This window comes from Nicotiana sylvestris, chromosome 8, assembly GCF_000393655.2.
Source record: "Nicotiana sylvestris chromosome 8, ASM39365v2, whole genome shotgun sequence".
Lineage (NCBI taxonomy): Eukaryota > Viridiplantae > Streptophyta > Magnoliopsida > Solanales > Solanaceae > Nicotiana > Nicotiana sylvestris.
The window spans coordinates 179,627,508-179,646,461 of NC_091064.1; the positions used below are offsets into that span (position 1 = coordinate 179,627,508).

Sequence of the window (18,954 nt, forward strand, 5' to 3'; positions counted from 1 at the left end):
TTCATCCGCTGAAGATTTGGAGGCACTATCTTTACGGCGTGTCATACGAGGTATTCACGGATCATCGGAGTCTATAGTATTTGTTCAAGTAAAAGGATCTCAATTTAAGGTAGATGAGGTGGTTGGAGCTATTGAAAGACTATGATATCACCATTTTGTATCATCCCGGGAATGCCAATATGGTGGTCGATGCCTCGAGTAGAAAGGCAGTGAGTATGGGTAGCCTTGCATACACCCTAGTTGGTAAGAGACCGTTTGTTAGTAGATCTTCAAGCTTTGGCCAATCAGTTTGTAAGGTTAGATGTTTCAGAATCCAGTTGTGTTCTAGCTTGCACAGTCGCTCGGTCTTCCTTGTATGAGCGTATCAGAGAGCGGCAGTATGATGATCCTCATTTACTAGTCCTTAAGAATACGGTGCGGCACGGTGGTGCCAAATAGGTTACTATTGGAGATGATGGAGTTTTGAGGATGCAAGGTCTGTATTTGTGTGCCCAATGTGGATGGGCTTCGTGAGTTGATTCTTGAGGAGGCCCATAGTTCCCGGTATTCTATTCATCCGGGTACCACCAAGATGTATTAGGACTTGTGGCAGCATTATTGGTGGAGAATGATGAAGAAGGACATAGTTGCATATGTAGCTCGGTGTCTAAATTGTTAACAAGTTAAGTACGAGCATCAGATGGCTGGTGGTTTGCTTCAGAAGTTAGAGATTCCTGAGTGGAAGTGGGAGCGTATCACTATGGATTTTGTTGTTGGACTCCCACAGACTCAAAGGAAGTTCCACGCGGTATGGGTCATTGTGGATAGGTTAACCAAGTCATCACATTTCATTCATGTGATATTTACCTATTCTTTAGAGCGGTTGGCTGAGATCTACATCTGTGACATCGCCTGTCTTAATGATGTGCTCATGTCTATCATTTTTGATAGAGGTACACAGTTCACCTCACACATTTAAAGGTCCGTACAACATGAGTTGGGCATGCAAGTTCAGTTGAGCACAACATTTCATCCCTAGACGGACGGGCAGTCAAAACGCACTATTCAGATATTGGAGGATATGCTTCGCGCTTATAGATTTTGCGGGGTTCTTGGGATCAATTCTTGCCGCTTGCGGAGTTTGCCTATAATAATAACTACCAATCGAGCATTTAGATGGCTCCTTATGAGGCATTATATGGGAGGCGGTGCCGATCGCCAGTTAGATGGTTCGAGCCGAGGGAGGCTCGGTTGTTAGGTACAGATTTGGTATAAGATGCCTTGGATATGGTCATGATTATTCAGGATCGACTTCCCACAACTCAGTATAGGCAGAAGAGTTATGCCGACCGTAGAGTTTGTGATGTTGCATTTATGGTTGGAAATAGGGGATTGCTCCATGTTTCACCCATAAAGGGTGTGATGACGTTCGGGAAGAAGGGCAAGTTGAGCCCTAGGTATATCAGACCCTTTAATATTCTTGAGACAGTGGGTGAGGTGGCCTACAAGCTCACGTTGCCACCTAATTTATCAGCAGTTCATCAGGTATCCCATGTGTTAATGCTTCGAAAGTTTCACGGTGATCCGTCCCATATGTTAAATTTCAGCTCAATCCAATTGGACAAGGATTTGACTTATGAGAAGGAGTCGGTGGCTATTCTAGCCTGGCGGGTTCGGCAGTTGAGGTCTAAGAGATATCCTTCAGTACGAGTGTAGTGGAGAGGTCAGCCAATCGAGACAGCCACTTGGGAGTCTGAGTCGGACATGCGGAGTAGATATCCACACCTTTTCATCAGTCCAGATACTTTTCTATGTCCGCTCGAGGATGAACTTTTATTTTAGAGGTGGAAAATGTGATGAACCGATAGGTCATCTAGAGTTTTAGCCCTTAATTTTGTATTTCAAAACCTTAAATAGCTCTGTTTATCCTTCCTCGATTTACGTGCACAATTTGTGTCTTCTTCTGGAAAGTTTTATGTGAATAGTTGATTAAATACAAAATAGTTCTTTAGACCCTATTAGAGTTAACTTCTCAACGATTTGAGCAAACAGACCCAGATTCGTATTTTGATGATCTCGATGGATCCATATCGTGATTTGAGACTTGGGTATATGCCCAGAATCAAATTCGAAGGTCCCTAGCTTGATTTATCGCAATTTGTTAAAAATTATAGGTTTAAAGGCTTAAAAAATTCATAAATTTGACCTTAATTTCACTTTGTTGCTGCCGGGTTCAGATTTCGGTTCCAAAACTTGGTATAGGTTTGTTTCAGTATTTACGACTTGTTTGCAAATTTTGATGCAAAATGGAGTTGATTTGACGTGATTCGGACGTCCGATTCTCAAAATAAAAGTTTTAAAGTTTCTTTGAAAAATTTATTTGTTTTGGTGTCAGATTCGTAGTTCTAAATGTTATATAGGTATTTTGATCGCGTGAGTGAATTCGTATGATTTTTTTGGACTTGTGTGCATGTTTGGTTTGGAGCACCGAGGGTTTGGGTGAGTTTCGGATAGCTTTCGGAGTGGTTTTGGACTTAGAAAATAGCTGGTGCATGTGTGTTATGATGTCGGACTGCTAACTTCGCAAATGCGAGTCTCGCATTTGCGAAGAAAACTTCACATTTGCGAGCATGTGCCGATTTCTCGCATTTGCGAGATTTGGGTTGCAATTGTGATCTTCTCAGGTTCGCATTTGCGAGCATATTGTTCGCATTTGCGAAGGCATCAGATTTGTGAAGGCTTCTTCGCATTTGCGAAGGCTTTTTTCCCATTTGTAGGGTTCGCAATTGCAACATCTGTGTCTGGTCAAAAGCTAAGATAGAAGGGATTTTACCCCATTCTTTCAAATTCTCAACTCTAAACGCCTTAGAGGCGATTTTTTCAAGAGCTTTTCTTCCTCAATTCGTTGGTAAGTGACTTTAATCTACTTTCATTCAATTACCCATTATATTTCCTATGTTTTCAATATTAAATCTATGGTTTTCATAGTAGAAATTAGGGATTTGGGTAAAATTAGGAAGTTTTGTAAAATTAAAATTTAGACCTCGAATTGAAGTCGGATTTCAAAACTAATTACATAATCGGGCTCGGGGGTAAATGGATAATCGAATTTTGGTCCGAATTTTGAGTTTTGACCAAGCGGGGATGGGGTTAACTTTTTCAATAATGACCTAAATTGAATCTTTTTCATTCATGAGTAGTTTCTAAAGCTTATTTTGAATTGCTTGGTCAATAATTTGTTAGATTTGGTTGGTTACGATGCTTGTTCAAAAGGCAAGGCCGTGATTGAATTTTGAGTTGATTGCGGAGTGAGGTAAGTGTTGGGTTTAACCTTGATTTGAGGGAATTAGGAACCCTTGAACTATGTGCTATGAGAAATTCATGTGTTACGGCGTATATGCGAGGTGACAAGTATTTATATGCCGCTAAATTACTTGATTCCCTGATTTTCCGCATTTCATTAATTATTTCCTTCTATTCCTTAGTTGTTACGTATTTTAAATGCTTCCCGTGCTTTTATTTGCTACTTGTCACTTATTATTCTTGTGTTAAAAAATGTTATATTCTCCCATGTTTTCATGACTTAATGATAATTGCCTTAAATGACTTATGTGTACCCTTAGTTGTTATTTATTTGAATTTTCTTGTTGTTTAGTATTCATTATAGCGGATTCTTAATTTGAGATGAGATTTCCTTTTTGTTTCTGCATCATATCCATTAATCATAGAGGATTCTTGTGATTTAAGTTGTTAAATTAAATGCACTTATTGATTTATTCATACTATACGGTGGGATCAAGTGTGCGCCGCGACAAAGAAACTAAGGATGGATTGATATGATGAAATAAGGGTAAATTTATATTGATACAGTGAGATCAGGTTGCGCATCGCAACAGGTGAAATAATGGTGGAATGATATGGTGAAATAAGGGTGAATTATGATATTGATTCTGATTATATGATGGGATCGTGTTGCGCGCCATAACATATATTTATTTATTATTATTGAATGGTGGAATAATAAAGGATTGTGTTGTACGGTGGGATCGGGTTTCACACCGCAATAGTCTATGTGTTTCTATTTCCTTATTACATTGTGTTGGCTTCGGTATTTTCATACGAGACTCTAAGGAGTGGTATTTCTGGCACATTTACTAGTTTTCCTTCGGAGGTTGAGTTATTTTCATGTGTCAACTGCTTTAATTTGTTTTCCGCATTTTCTTTACTGCCGTTATTTTACACTGCGTACAGGTTATTATAATTGACTATCTTAGTCTCGTTACTACTTCGTCGAGGTTAGGCTCGACATTTATAGAATATATGGGATCGGTTGTACTCATACTGCACTCTGTAATTCTTGTGCAGATTTTGGTATTGGTTTCAGCTGTCTGTGAGGTGCATCAGCTCGGATTATCACAGCTGGAGACTTGAGGTAGATATGCTGACGTCCGCAGACCTTGAAGTCCCCTTTCTCTTTCTTCATTTACTGTTCATTTCATTCGAAACAGTTATATTTATTTTAAACTCTGTTTGTAGAACTTCTAGTAGCTCGTGTACTTGTGACACCTGTGAGCACGTGATTTTTGCCTCATACGAATTACTCCAAATAACTCCCAAAATTAGGTCTTTTCTTTAATTATGTGTTATTTTTAGGAAATATTGTGCGATTTTCCTGTTTGTTTGCATAGATCTGTGTGCATGTTTAATTTTATTAATGCATTAAAAATACAAAAAATATAGCATTTGCATTTAGGATTGGATTTTTATATTTTTGGAATTAATTCATAATTAGATATTTTACAAAAATGAAAATTCAAATAATAATAATAATAATAATAACATATTTTTGTAATTTTAGTTAAATTGTGTGATTTTCTTTTAATTTGGCATTTAATTATTTGTGATAATTATTAGTTAGAGTTAATTAGTATTTTTTAAATTAATTTGGTGTTTTATAATTTAATTTAAGATTTTTTGAGTTTTAATTTTTGAAAGGAAAAGAAGAAAAGAAAAAAAAAGTTAATAAAGAGAGGAAATAAAATTTGGACCAAATCTAAATTAAATCCCAAAGCCCAAATCAATAAAATCGGCCTAAAACCATGCCATACCCGGTCCATTCAGTTCAGACCTCAGAGACGACTCAAACGACGTCGTTTCAGCATCAACCAATCATAGCCGTTGATTCCACATCGATCCAACGACTCAAAACACACCCATATATCCATTGACTTAACCCGACCCATTCCCCAACCTGGTCTCACCCGTTACTGCACCCAAACGACACCGTTTCCTTCAATAGAATTAATCCGAGCCGTTGATCTCATTAGATCAAACGGCCAGGTTTTAATCTCACCCCTAGTATATTTTCCTAAACCTTACCTCGCCCCCCCCCCCATAGCCAAACCCACCTCATCGTCTCCAAACTCAGAAACGAACACCCCCTCCCAAACCCTAGCCGCCCTGAAACCCCTTCGCTTGAAAGCCGGCGGCAACAACGCCGGTGACCACGAAAATAACACCCTAGACCCCCCTAACCACCCTCAACCTGAATCCCCACTCCATTGTCCTCGAAACATCCCCGCCTTGTTTGAATCTTCGATCGAAGCTTAGGACCCAAAACCCTAGATCATCCAATGAGCCCCAAACCCACACCAAGGCACCCCCTGATCACCCTCGTCACGGATCTATTAACCACTTGCCTCGAATCAACCCCCAGCTTCTCAAATCTTCAATCGAAGATTCGAGCAAGAACTAGATCTACCTAACCAGACCCAAACTCATACCAGACCTGTCCATGACCTCCCTCGTCACCAAACCACCGTTGGTTTGGTTCGAATCTGGCTAGAAACATTCGAACCCCAAATCGAAACAAACAGAACCCTAGAAAAATCAAAACTGGTTTCTGTCCGAATTGTTAGAGGTTTTAGGTGTTTAACTGACCTTAGTCGAAGTGTTCTCAGTTGAGAACACTCGATTAAGGTCCGTTTGACCTCAAAAGAAGTTCAATTCGAGTCGATTCAAGTCCGTCTGTAAGGCATTATTCCTTTTTCTTTTATTCCATTTTTTCTGATGTTTTAAGTGTCTGTTTATGTGTTTAGTATTGTTAAACTAATTTTTCAGTTTTATCGATTATTCTTTCCTTCTCCATAAGACCTTTTTATTTGGTCGAATTTGTTTCTGTTCTTTGTTGTGAATAATTATAGGCTGTGTAATCGATTCGAATAAGTTCGTCGATTAGTTATTTTAAAACCTCTGTTCTTGTCAATGCCGATTGAAATTGCCTGATTATTTATTTTCATATTGATTGTTATCAATTGTTGTAGGTAATCGGTTAATTAGTTCTCGTCAATTAATTCGTTCTTGTTTGTAAACCAATAAGTTCGTCAAATAGTTGTTGTGTATGCTGATCTTTAGGCAATTAGTTTCAGGGCATTGTCAATATGCTGACAATGCTCCTGCGTTCATGTTGATTTTGGTTCATTTTTTTCAGTTTCAGTTTAAATGGTTCTGCTGAGTTCTGTGTGGTGTTAATAGGGTTTTTGATTCAAGTTTAGTCTGTTGTTTCCAGTTTGAATTCAGCCTTAGTCATTTAGTTATTAAAAATTTGGTAGGCTGGATCGATTATTGCTATTGTAGTTTGTTGTTTGACATAATCTATGAGGTTAGAGTTGTTGTTTGATTTTGATTAAGGAAATTGGTTATAGCTGATAAAATACAAAGGATTGGACTAGGGCAGTAATTTTAGGATTTTCAGGAGTGATTTGGGAATGAAACAGTTAGGATAATATTTTAATGTTAGTGTTTTGTTAGTGGGATATTAATGTCTTTAGATTAATATGGTAATGGGGAACAAAAGGGAATGGGGCTGAAAATAAGGAAAAGTTTTCCTTAGTGGTATTTAAAGTGAAAAATTCAAATTTTTAGTGGAAGAAGGGGGTAAGGCAGTGGGTTGGAAAGGAAGGACAGGCTTGTATAAGAGGGCAGAATCAGGTCTGTATAAAGGGCATTCAGAGAGAGGGGAGAGGATTCTGGAAAAAAAAATATTGAAAAAGGCTAGGACATTCTAAGGGAACATTCTGAGAGGGAGTGAGATAGAAAAGATACAGAGATAGAGTTTAAGAGTTAAAAAGAGGATTCGAAAAAGAAAAAAAAAGCATTCAGGAAAATATTGGAAAGGATACAAAATATTACTGTTCCATTAAAATTTCTAAAATTCTTAAGGCTTTTCATCTCTGAAATAATTCCTGAATAATCAGATGTTAAAATGATTTGAATTTGTTGATTTTCAAGTGTTTGGTTCAAGTGTTGGCTGCATTTTGATGAACTGATCATCATTTGATTTTTCTACTGGTTTGAATTTGGCTCAAAAATTGGTTTTCCTTGGTGTATTTCTGCTGTTGGGTCTTGCTGTTGCTACTGCCGAATCTTACCCCTTTTATCCTCATTTCCAGGTATATGTTTTTAGACTTATATCATACAAAGTTTCGATATCGCAAGAAAATGAAATCCGGAGTTCCAAATATGTCCTCTGCCCACTTAAATCTATTAGTTTAAGTTTCAGTTTTGTTTTTTTAGTTAACTAACATATCATATGCTCAACATGGGAGCTATTAGCCAACTGGCCTCTATTGAAGTTAGTATAAGCTCTGCAGTAATTTTATTTATTTCTGAAGCTCATTGGTTATAGTTGCTTTCGAACTGTTGAGATGGGGAACTTGGTAGAAAGTTGACCATTAGTTAAATTTTGTGTTTAAGCCCTATTAGCTAAGTGCAGGGTAGTATGGAAATATCAAGGAACCACACTAGTATATTTCGTCAATCATCGGATTTTTGTTTAATTCTAGTTGATATAAGTGTTCTTGTTTGTATGTAAGCTGGTATGATAACAGCTATTGGGATAACCATAAGTGAGAGGTAAATTGATATAATCCATTATGCTTAAGGTATTGGAGTATTCTAAAAGGTTCAGATGTGTATTCGTGGTACATGTAGTGTAAATTTGTCTATTAAATCAATTTGTAAACTAGTTTTCTTTCTTAACGATAAATTGCCTATTTTACTTTAGGAGTGCAATTAGCCCATTTCTTATAACAAAAAAATAATGTCAACATTATTACAAGGTATAGATTTGGTAGTTGTAAATAGTTTTCATAAGTCTGGACAATAATTGGTTTGATTTTGTTCGTGTAAAACTCAATCGTCATAAGCAAATTAACAGAATAATTAGGACTTGGACTAAAAAAAATGCGTAAAAGAGGATTGGGTTTATGATTACTGATTTCGGCATTTTAAGTAGAGGATATACAAAGTTGAGTTTGCTCCGGGTGGAATAATGGTTATTTCATGAAACAAATGGTATGCATATCAGCTAATTTTCTCCCAACTTTACACGTAAACCACTTTGCAAGTTTTAAAACACATACACTTGGTCCCAAGCATAGGAAGAGAACAAACAACTTGTGAATATGGTTATCAAGCTCTAAGGCACATAATTGAATCACGGATACTGTTTTCGCGGTGTGGTTGTAATTTTTAATTTCAAATTAATTTTTTATTATCTCATTAATTCTTCTAGTTGAATAGTTTTGAGGTGTGCCATTCACACATTTAAATCATATAACATATGGCCAACACCTAATAAATCTTGATTCTCTGAAAATCGAGGCGCACCATTCAGTAAATTCCCACGGCTCTCATATTAATATAGATATACAAATAATAAATATTCGTAGAGAAACCTTTAGGGCCGTTTAAAATATTATAGTGTAGTTGTGGACACGTTCGCGTGACATGATTACAATTATAAAGACAATTCGGGGTATGCGTTCGCGCAACTTCGAGCAAATCTTCTTAATAAAAATGGGTTTTCAGAGGTTATTAAATCAAATTAGTTCATATAGTCCGAGGTGTGCCGCCCATCACTTAATCATACAAAAAATGATAAATGTTCGTAGTTTGTTTTAAGCACGCGCAGCTTCGGCCAAATTCATTTTTATAACAAAAAATGTGTTATTAATTTAATTATGTATACGTACGCGTGACATGATTCCTTACATAAAAAAAACGAATATACGTACGCGTGATTCGTTTCAAGACATTTCTATAATTACAAATAATCAAGTTAAAAGTGGTAATTAAAGTTAAAAATACGCAATAAGTTTGAAATGTGTAATAGGTCAGATAATTAGGCCAAGTATAAATTGTTAAGCGACCGTGCTAGAACCATGGAATTCGGGAGTGCCTAACACCTTCTCCCGGGTTAACAGAATTCCTTTCTCGGATTTCTGGTTCGCGGACTGTTAAACAGAATCATATTTTCCTCGATTCGGGATTAAAACCGGTGACTTGGGTCACCATAAAATCTCCCAAGTGGCACTCTGAATCTTTAAATGAAATCCCGTTTAGATTGTCCTTTAATTGGAAAAAACTCCTTCTGTGCCCCTTTGAGGCGGCGCGAGCGAAGAAGGAGGTGTGACAGCTCTGGCGACTCTGCTGGGGACATCACCCAGAATCTCTGGTTCAGGGTTCAAGAATTCAAGCTTAGAATAATTGTATTATTTGGCTTTATTTATTATCTAATTTTTACATGTTTGTGCTTAATGTGCTAAATGTTATTTTTTTTTACCGCTTTGATATTATCTGAATTGTATATATAAAACTGCTACGAAACCCTTCTTCTTTCTGAGTCTTCTGAATTTATGGTGCACACGTGCGCGTGGCCCACCTTTCTATTAGAAGTCATACCAAATAGAACGAAGTTGGAACAAGTAACTAGGCCGGGTAGACTTTCGTGCTCCCGGTACGTTTCCCCCACTTCGGCTCAAGCTGTCCGCTTGGGTAAGCCAGGTCTAAAACAGTATACCCCAGGTTTTTCACTTAGAATAACTCAGCTTCATGTCGGACCCCTAGTAGGAACGTTTGTTTGCATCATGTGCATTTGACTTTGGAGACTCAACACAGGGGTTGGGTCTGTCTAGGACAGGTGCACCCGAAATGAAAAGACCATCCTGATGCATCTTACTTGTTATTTGTGCATTCATTTGTTTTGGATTTGCATGTTGATCAGCTTATAGGAAAAGTTAGAAAATCAATGTGGGAACCGAGAAAGAAAATTGGTTGTTTTCGGAAAAAAAAATTCCAAAATAGTTTGAAATTATGAAAAGGAAAGGAAATGTGTTTTTTTTTGGTTTTATTATTACGAACTACATAAGTTTGATTCTCGCCGGATGTGAAATACGTAGGCAACCCACATCGGGCCCAAATATTTAAAAAAAAAGAGAGAAAGAGAAATAGATAATAAATAAATAACAATATGGGTACATAAATGTCGTTGTGTTGTCATGAGTAAGGCAATGTCATTCTTGTCCAAAAAAAAAAATGCTGAATGTCCCCAAAAAGGCGCCGGAAGGATGTTTTTGCAAGAACAGCCGCTTTTAAAAAAAAAATAAATCTTCTTCATCGAAGTGTTTTTTTTATGAATTTTTGTTTTCAAAATGAGTCTTGATTTTGTTTTTTTTAAAATTAAAATCACTTGCAGATACAAAATGAGCACCATCCAAAACCCACCGTTCACAGATGTAGATGAGTTTCTCTTTAGGCTTCAGATGTGGTGGTATGAATTAGGAGGAGATGGTCAGAAATGGGTCATTAAGTATTTGGGAGCTCTCACAGATATTATGAAAGTTAAACCACGCGATGATTTGATTACGGCCCTAGTGACTTTCTGGGACCCTATTCACAATGTCTTTCGCTTCTCTGATTTCGAGCTTACTCCCACATTAGAAGAAATAGTTGGATATTCCGGTTTTAATGGAGATTTGAGAAACCAGAATCTTATATTCCCAAAGGCTCCCTCAGTACATCGATTCTTTGGTCTTCTGAACATCAGTAATCAAATCAGAAAAAGCAACGTTGTCAAAGGGTGTTGTTCTTTCAACTTCCTATATTCAAGGTTCGGAAAGCCGGATGGATTTGAAATTCATGAAAAGGGCCTTACTAACAAACAAAACAAGGACACCTGGCAGATTCACCGTCGCTTCGCTTTCATGGTGGCTTTTCTGGGAATCATGGTCTTCCCAAACAAAGAGCGGACGATTGATATTCGCATAGCCAGAGTCGTACAAGTCCTCACTACCAAGGAACGTCACACCCTTGCCCCGATCATTCTCTCAGACATTTATCGGGCGTTGACTTTATGTAAATCCGAGGAAAAATTCTTCGAAGGGTGCAATATTTTGTTGCAAATGTGGTTGACTGAACATCTCCTACATCACCCCAAGTTCATGCAGTATGGTCCAAACAAGGACAATTTCATCGAGAGTTATGAAGAAAGGATAAAAGATTATAAATCTCCAGAAGGGGTGGAAGCCTGGATATCCTATTTAATATCTTTAATGGTAAGTCAAATTGAGTGGACCTTGGGATGGCTCCCGGTAAGAGAGGTGATACACATGTCAACCTTGAAGAGTTATTTGCTGTTGTTGGGTTTAAGAAGCGTCCAGCCGTATGCGCCACAGAGAGTTCTAAGACAGCTAGGGAGATACCAACTGGTGCCTGATGATGAAGATTTGAGTATGCAAGCGATCGAGCTACACCCCGAAGCCACTCTCCCAGAGGCTTTAATCCAGCAGATTTGGAATGGTTGTCGATACTTGAAAGATGATACTCAAGTTCCAGATCCTGCGAAAGGCGAGATAAATCCGGGATATGCCAGGTGGTTTGAGAAAAGATCCCGCGTGGATGATGCACCAGAACCTGATCTTAGAAGGCCCATAAAAAGACCGCATGTTCAAACCTTTGATGATAAAATCCAAGAACGGTTGGCTTGGGGTGAAAAGGAAAAGGGGTACAAAGCAACTATTCATGCCTTAGAAGAAAGTATGAGGAACCTCAATTTGGAGAAAGACTTACAAGCACAAGAAGCAGAAGGTGAAAAGAAGAGTCTAATTAACGAGAATAAAACTCTCCGCGCTCAGTTTTAACAGATGAAGAAAGCCTCTGAAACGCCAGTGAGAAGTTGGAAAGATCAGAAAATTATTGACAATCTGATGGAAAAAATGCAAGATTATGACTCCATTTTGGCAAAGACTGAAAGGGCGTAAGACAAAGCTAAGGAAAAAATCATACAGTTAAATGAGGAGGCCAAATCTAATAAGGAACGCCAAGTAATAAGATTCGAAGAAGACATGGCTCAATTCAAGAGAGAGAAGGACCATTGGATACATTCAGAAACTCAACTCCATGCACATTTGGAAGAAATGAGAAGGTACAATAGAGAACATCAGCACGCAGATATTGATAGGGAAAGAACACATGCAAGACTCGATCAAGCCAGACTTCGAGCTCAATTGGAGTCAGCTTTACATCGCGAAGACCGCATAAGAGATATAGCCACCACTCGCCAATAGCGATTGCAAAACCAAGACCAAAATCTCCAAGATTTCAGAGCACAAATCCATGATTTGGCTGTTTACACCTCTCAAAGTTATGTAAACTGCCAAGGGATGGATTATGAAAGGTTTCTAAAGCATGCACTTACTTTTGCCCGTCATCTTGCAATGAAGTTAGAAAGAATGTACCGTACACTAGGAGGTCAGTCGGGTCAAGCCCCACTGTGAGCAGATGTTCCAGTAATTGAAAGCAAAAGATTGTGGAGTGGAGCGTAGTCATAGTTGTTGGAACTTTTTATATAATAGTCATGTTTTAGTTTGAGTCTGTGTCAAGTCTTTTAAACCATTTTTCTTAAAGTGTTGTCCAAATGTAATGTCATTTCTGCCTTTGTACTGTTTCGTTTATAAGAGTATTAATAATTGTTTTATCCAGAACTACGCACGGTCTAATTCATGCGGGGATATGATACGTAGGCAATCTCTATAAGATTTGACCACAACCAAAAGAAAAGAATAAAATGAAAAAGGGGAGGGAAATAAAGATAGGCGTGAGTGACAATAAAAGGAAAGATCAGGAAAAGCTGGGATAACACAAGCAACCGAGCAAATACATGATAGAAAATGGTTAGTTTCCTAGGTACATTGCATCCCAACGTGTAATTGCATATGTGTTAAACTCTAAAAACTAACAAGTTTGCTCATTTCCAGAATTCAAGCAGTTAGTTTATCTAGAGTATACTGGCACATTATCATTACCAAACCAGATCAAAAGGACCAATACCAGAAATCATGTCTATCCCGGATGTCGACACAAGTGTTGAAGTAGAGGAGTTGGACGTCAGTAAAATGAAAGAGGAGATGCTTAAACTTAAGCAACAGATGGTCGAGATGTATCAGGCCTGGTCTAAAGGACAATCACCCCCAGCTTACCCTGCTAACCCTGCTTCCACCCCACCACCGGCTCAAACTCAGGATCATCCTGCCACCGATCTATCCCCGAGCTTTCCCATTTACCAGCACTACCGAGGCACCACTTCTCATACACCACAATCTCCACCCCCTAAACCAATTCCATACACTCCTCCACCAGTAATTCCTGTCTTCGTAGCACCTCCCCCAGCTACACTCCACAAATATCCTAGCGAGCCTATATTCCAGCCCAGGACAACCAATACTACCCCTCAGAGCCCACTTTCAAAGCTTCAGAAACCCATTCATATACCTCCCGCTTTGACCTCCCAACAGAAGCTGATAAGCCAGTCAAAAATACCGAACATGAGGAGATGTTCAGGAAAGTTAAAAGATTAAAACAATCGTTCTGAGACATGCGGGGGTTAGGAGGACAAGTCAGTGTGGCCTACAAGGACCTATGTCGGTTCCCAAATGTGCAATTACCGGTCGGTTTCAAGATGCCCTAGTTCGATTTATACAACGGGCACGGTGATCCAGTAGCCCACATAAGGGGTTTTTGCAGCAAGATGAGGGGAGCTGGAGGAAAAGACGAATTATTAATGGCTTACTTCAGTCAGAGTTTGAGCGGATCAGCATTGGAATGGTATACCCGCCAGGACTATGGGAGATGATACACATGGGATGATCTGGCGCAAGCATTTGCTTGTCACTTCCAATACAATCTTGAGATCATTCCAGATCGACTATCCTTGACCAAATTTGAGAAAAATCACAGTGAAAGATTTAGAGAATATGGTTTCCGATGGAGGGAACAAGCAGCAAGGGTGGATCCCTCAATGAAGGAAAGTGAGATGGTAGATTGCTTCCTACAGGCTTTGGAACCTACTTACTATGGCCATTTGGTCTCAGCGGTGGGAAAGTCATTCAACAAAGTAGTAAAGATGGGGGGACATGGTAGAAGAAGGCCTCAAGTTGAATAAAATCATGAGCTATTCGGCTATCAAAGCGACTACTCAGGCTATTCAAGGCGGCATAGGAGGGATTGGGAAGAAGAAAAGAGAGGAAGCGGCAATGGTTGATTCGGGAACTTGGTCCGGATCCAGAGGTTCACCTCACTACTACAATCAACCTCGACCCCACCAACAAACTTATCACCACAATTCACCCCAACACTACTATTCCCCGTCAGAACCTCATTTTTCCGTCCACCATGCACAAGCATACAACCAACCACCTGCCCACGCTCAATGGAGTGCTCATGTCCTACCAAATAGTTATCCATATCCACGAGCCTACCAAAACGCTCCCGGACCAAGTTTCAGGCCTAGTCAAGAACTCAAGGGTGAAAGGTTGCAGAAAAAGAAAACCTTTACTCCATTGGGAGAATCCTACACTAGTCTGTTCCACATGCTAAAATAGCTAGATATGCTAAGGCCGATACAATCCAAACTGCCAAATCCTCCTCCAAAGAATCTTGACTACACTGTTAGCTGTGAGTATTGTTCTGGTACCTCGGGTCATGATACAGAAAAGTGCTGGCACTTAAAAAATGCGATACAGGAGCTGATTGATACCAATAGAATTGAAGTTCAAGCTCCCGAAGCACCCAATATCAACAGAAATTCGATGTCAGCCCATCAAGAGGCAAATATGATCGAAATAGTGCATGCAGATGGGGAACCCAAGAAGCCATCACAGACCGTCATGATGATTCGGTCTAATGAAGCCAAGACAGATGAACAATTAGCAGATGAGAAGTTGGTGCTCAAGCAGAGCAAAAAGAGTGTTGAGCCATATGTGGCAGTTGAGAAGGGATCTTTGAGCAAAGTTGCAACGAAACAGGAAGGGGTAAAGGTGATTGTACCAAGAGTGGCCAGCAAACCCATCATAATCGTGGAAGGGGCCCGTGCAGATCGGGTTATTATCAAGCCAGTAACCCAGTTACCAGTAATCAACAGCAAGGCTATTCCATGGAATTATGAACGGGTAACGGTAATGTACAAAGGAAAGGAAGTCAAGGAAGAAATCTGTGAAGTACAGGGTTTGACTCGCTCGGGAAAGTGTTTTACTCCCGAGGAGTTAAGAAGAGCTAAAAATAATCCAACACCAATGAAGAAAGCTATAACTGAAGAAGAAGCAGAAGAATTCTTGAGGAAGATGAAGCTGCATGACTATTCTATCGTGGAACAATTAAGAAAGACGCCCGCTCAAATTTCACTATTGTCATTACTGCTCCATTCGGACAAGCACCGTCAAGCTCTAACGAAGATCTTGAATGAGGCACACGTTCCCGATAAGATCTCCGTGAATCACTTGGAAAAAATAGCCAACAAAATCTTTGAGGCAAACAGATTCACGTTTTCTGATGATGAATTGCCTATAGAAGGTACTGAGCACAACAGAGCTCTTTACCTCACATTAAAATGTGAAAACTCTATGGTGACCCGGGTATTGGTTCACAACGGGGCAAGCGCAAACATCTGTCCTCTCTCCACTCTAAGCAAGTTGAAAATAGAAGAGGAGAGGATCCATAAGAATAGTATTTGTGTGCGGGGATTTGACGGCGGAGGTAGAGATTCAGTTGGGGACATAGTGCTGGAGCTGACAATAGGGCCAGTTGAGTTCACAATAGAGTTTCAGGTGTTGGATATAGCTGTTTCCTATAATTTACTGTTGGGTCGACCATGGATCCACGCCACTAAAGCGGTCCCATCAACACTACACCAGGTAGTCAAATTTGAATGGGATAGACAAGAAATAGTTGTGCATGGGGAAGACAGCTTATGTGTTCACAGCAATGCCATTGTACCGGTCATTGAAGTGAAAAATGACCAGGGACCGTGGGTCTACCAGGTTTTTGACACGATGTTGGTAGAGAAAGTTCCGGAGGGAAATACATTCCAAATCCAAAGATAACCGCCGCATCAATCATGGTAGCCTATGAGATGTTGAAGAATGGTTTTGTACTCGGTAAAGGTTTGGGATCATCTTTGCAAGGCATCGTACAACCGGTGTCTCTTCCCAAAAACTTGGGAACATTTGGTTTGGGATTCAAACCCACTACCGCAGACATAAGAAAGGCCAGAAAGCTAAAACAGAATGCATGGGTCCTTCCAAAGCCAGTCTCATGTCTTTCCAAATCTTTTTTCAAGTCCGGTACCAGAAGTCGCCCAGTAACAACAATTCCTAATTCTATGATTAATCCTGACAAGGAGTTAATTGAAAAATTTGAAAAGTTGTTTGATGGTGTGAACATGGTGAAAAGTGGTGAAGGTCCTAGCAACGCAGAAATTCAATTCGTTGGGCCAGAAACAAAGCTTAATAATTGGAAAGTCACTCCTCTCCCCATTCGAAAGGAGTCTTGGTAGTTTATTTTGATTTTCCTTCAGTTTGTTTGGGTTATTCCAGGGTTGTAATCCAGATTTTTATCTTTCAGTTTGTTTGAAGTATGCAAACCTTGTTATCTTTCATCATTCAATGAAATGCAGTTTCCCTTTCTTTATCATTCCTGATAGTTTTTCTTTTGTTTTTCTTTTCTGTCCAGTTCATTTTACGCTGGCTCTAGTGATATGGCATGCATAAGGAATCCTCAGCCCAGTCTTAAAAATCAATCTAATTCCGAAATAATAGTTCAAGAAGTAGATTGTGATTACGAATTAGAATACGATGAGGATGAGGCATTCGAAGAGATTAGTAAGGAGTTAATTCACTTTGAAGAAAAACCCAAACCCAACCTGAATGATACAGAAGCCGTCAATTTAGGAGACATAGATAATATCCGAGAGACTAAAATAAGTGTCCACCTCGAGCTAAAGATCCGGGAAGAGTTGATCAAAGCACTCATCGAATTCAAAGATGTTTTTGCATGGTCATATGACGACATGCCGGGCATGAGCACAGATTTAGTGATTCACAAATTGCCCACTGATCCAATGGTTCCTCCTGTCAAGCAAAAGTTGAGGAAGTTCAAAACTGATATGAGTGTGAAAATTAAAGAAGATATCACCAAACAGTTGGATGCAAAGGTCATTCGGGTCACTCGATATCCTGTTTGGTTGGCTAATGTCGTTCCTGTGCCAAAGAAAGACGGCAAGATCAGAGTATGCATCGATTACCGCAATCTCAACAAAGCAAGTCCGAAGGATAACTTCCCATTACCCAATATCCATATTTTGATCGATAATTGTGCCAAACATGAGATAGGATCTTTTGTGGATTGCTATGCCGGGTATCATCAGATTCTAATGGATGAAGAAGATGCAGAAAAGATGGCATTCATCACACCATGGGGAACTTATTGCTACCGGGTAATGCCATTTGGTTTGAAGAACGCCGGGGCAACTTACATGAGAGCAATGACTACGGTGTTTCATGATATGATACATAAGGAGATTGAGGTATACATGGATGATGTGATCATAAAATCAAAGCATCAGGCCGACCACATTGGGGATTTGAGGAAATTCTTCCTGAGACTTCGCAGGTACAACCTCAAGCTTAACCCTGCCAAGTGCGCATTTGGTGTTCCATCTGGAAAGTTGTTGGGATTCATAGTCAGCCGGCGAGGCATCGAGTTGGACCCATCAAAGATCAAAGCCATCCAAGAATTGCCACCTCCGAGGAACAAGACTAAAGTAATGAGTCTGTTAGGGAGGTTGAACTACATCAGCAGGTTTATTGCTCAGCTCACGACAACTTGTGAGCCTATTTTCAAATTGCTGAAGAAGGATGCTATGGTCAAGTGGACTAATGAGTGTCAAAAAGCGTTTGATAAGATAAAAGGATACTTGTCAAACCCACCCGTGCTGGTTCAGCCAGAACCAGGAAGACCTTTGATTCTTTACTTGACAATCTTGGAAAATTCATTTGGTTGTGTACTGGGGCAACATGACATCACCGACAGAAAGGAACAGGCCATCTACTATCTTAGCAAGAAGTTCACGGCTTATAAGGTTAAGTACACTCATCTGGAAAGAACATGTTGCGCCCTAACTTGGTAGCTCAGAAATTGAAACATTATTTGTCATCCTACACTACTTACCTCATTTCGCGTTTAGATCCGTTGAAGTATATCTTTCAAAAGCCTATGCCGACAGGGAGACTTGCAAAGTGGCAGATATTGCTCACAGAATTTGACATCATCTATATGACTCGGAATGCGATGAAAGCCCAAGCATTGGCCGATCATTTAGCCGAAAACCCGGTTGACGAAGATTACGAGCCATTGAGAACTTATTTTCCCGATGAAGAAGTGATGCATATCGATGAACTGGAGCAAATTGAAAAACCAAGCTGGAAACTTTTCTTTGATGGGGCTGCCAACATGAAAGGAGTCGGGATAGGAGCTGTGATTATTTCTGAAACAGGGCATCACTATCCTGTTACAGCTCAGCTTCGGTTTTATTGCACTAACAATATGGCTGAGTATGAAGCCTGTATTTTGGGTCTAAGGCTAGCTACAGACATGAATATCCAGGAAATCTTGGTCTTGGGAGACTCAGATCTTTTGGTACATCAAATTCAAGGAGAATGGGAAATGCGAGACTTGAAGCTCATACCATACCGACAATGTTTACATGATCTTTGTCAACGGTTTCGATCAGTGGAGTTCAGGTATATTCCAAGGGTCCATAATGAGGTCGTCGATGCATTCGCTACCCTGGCGTCCATGTTG

At 39.6% G+C, this 18,954-nt stretch overlaps 1 protein-coding gene across 1 annotated transcript; it reads left to right on the top strand.

Annotated features, from left to right (window-relative positions):
• The first annotated feature begins 10,523 nt into the window (after window positions 1–10,523).
• LOC138876069 (uncharacterized) lies at window positions 10,524–11,960 on the top strand. Its single transcript, XM_070154960.1, has one exon. It carries the CDS (start codon window positions 10,524–10,526, stop codon window positions 11,958–11,960), a length of 1,437 nt encoding a protein of 478 aa, XP_070011061.1.
• Window positions 11,961–18,954: the final 6,994 nt, after the last annotated feature.

Coding starts and splice junctions, on each gene's coding strand:
- LOC138876069 (XM_070154960.1), top strand. CDS start 10,524: ATGAGCACCATCCAAAACCCACCGTTCACAGATGTAGATGAGTTTCTC.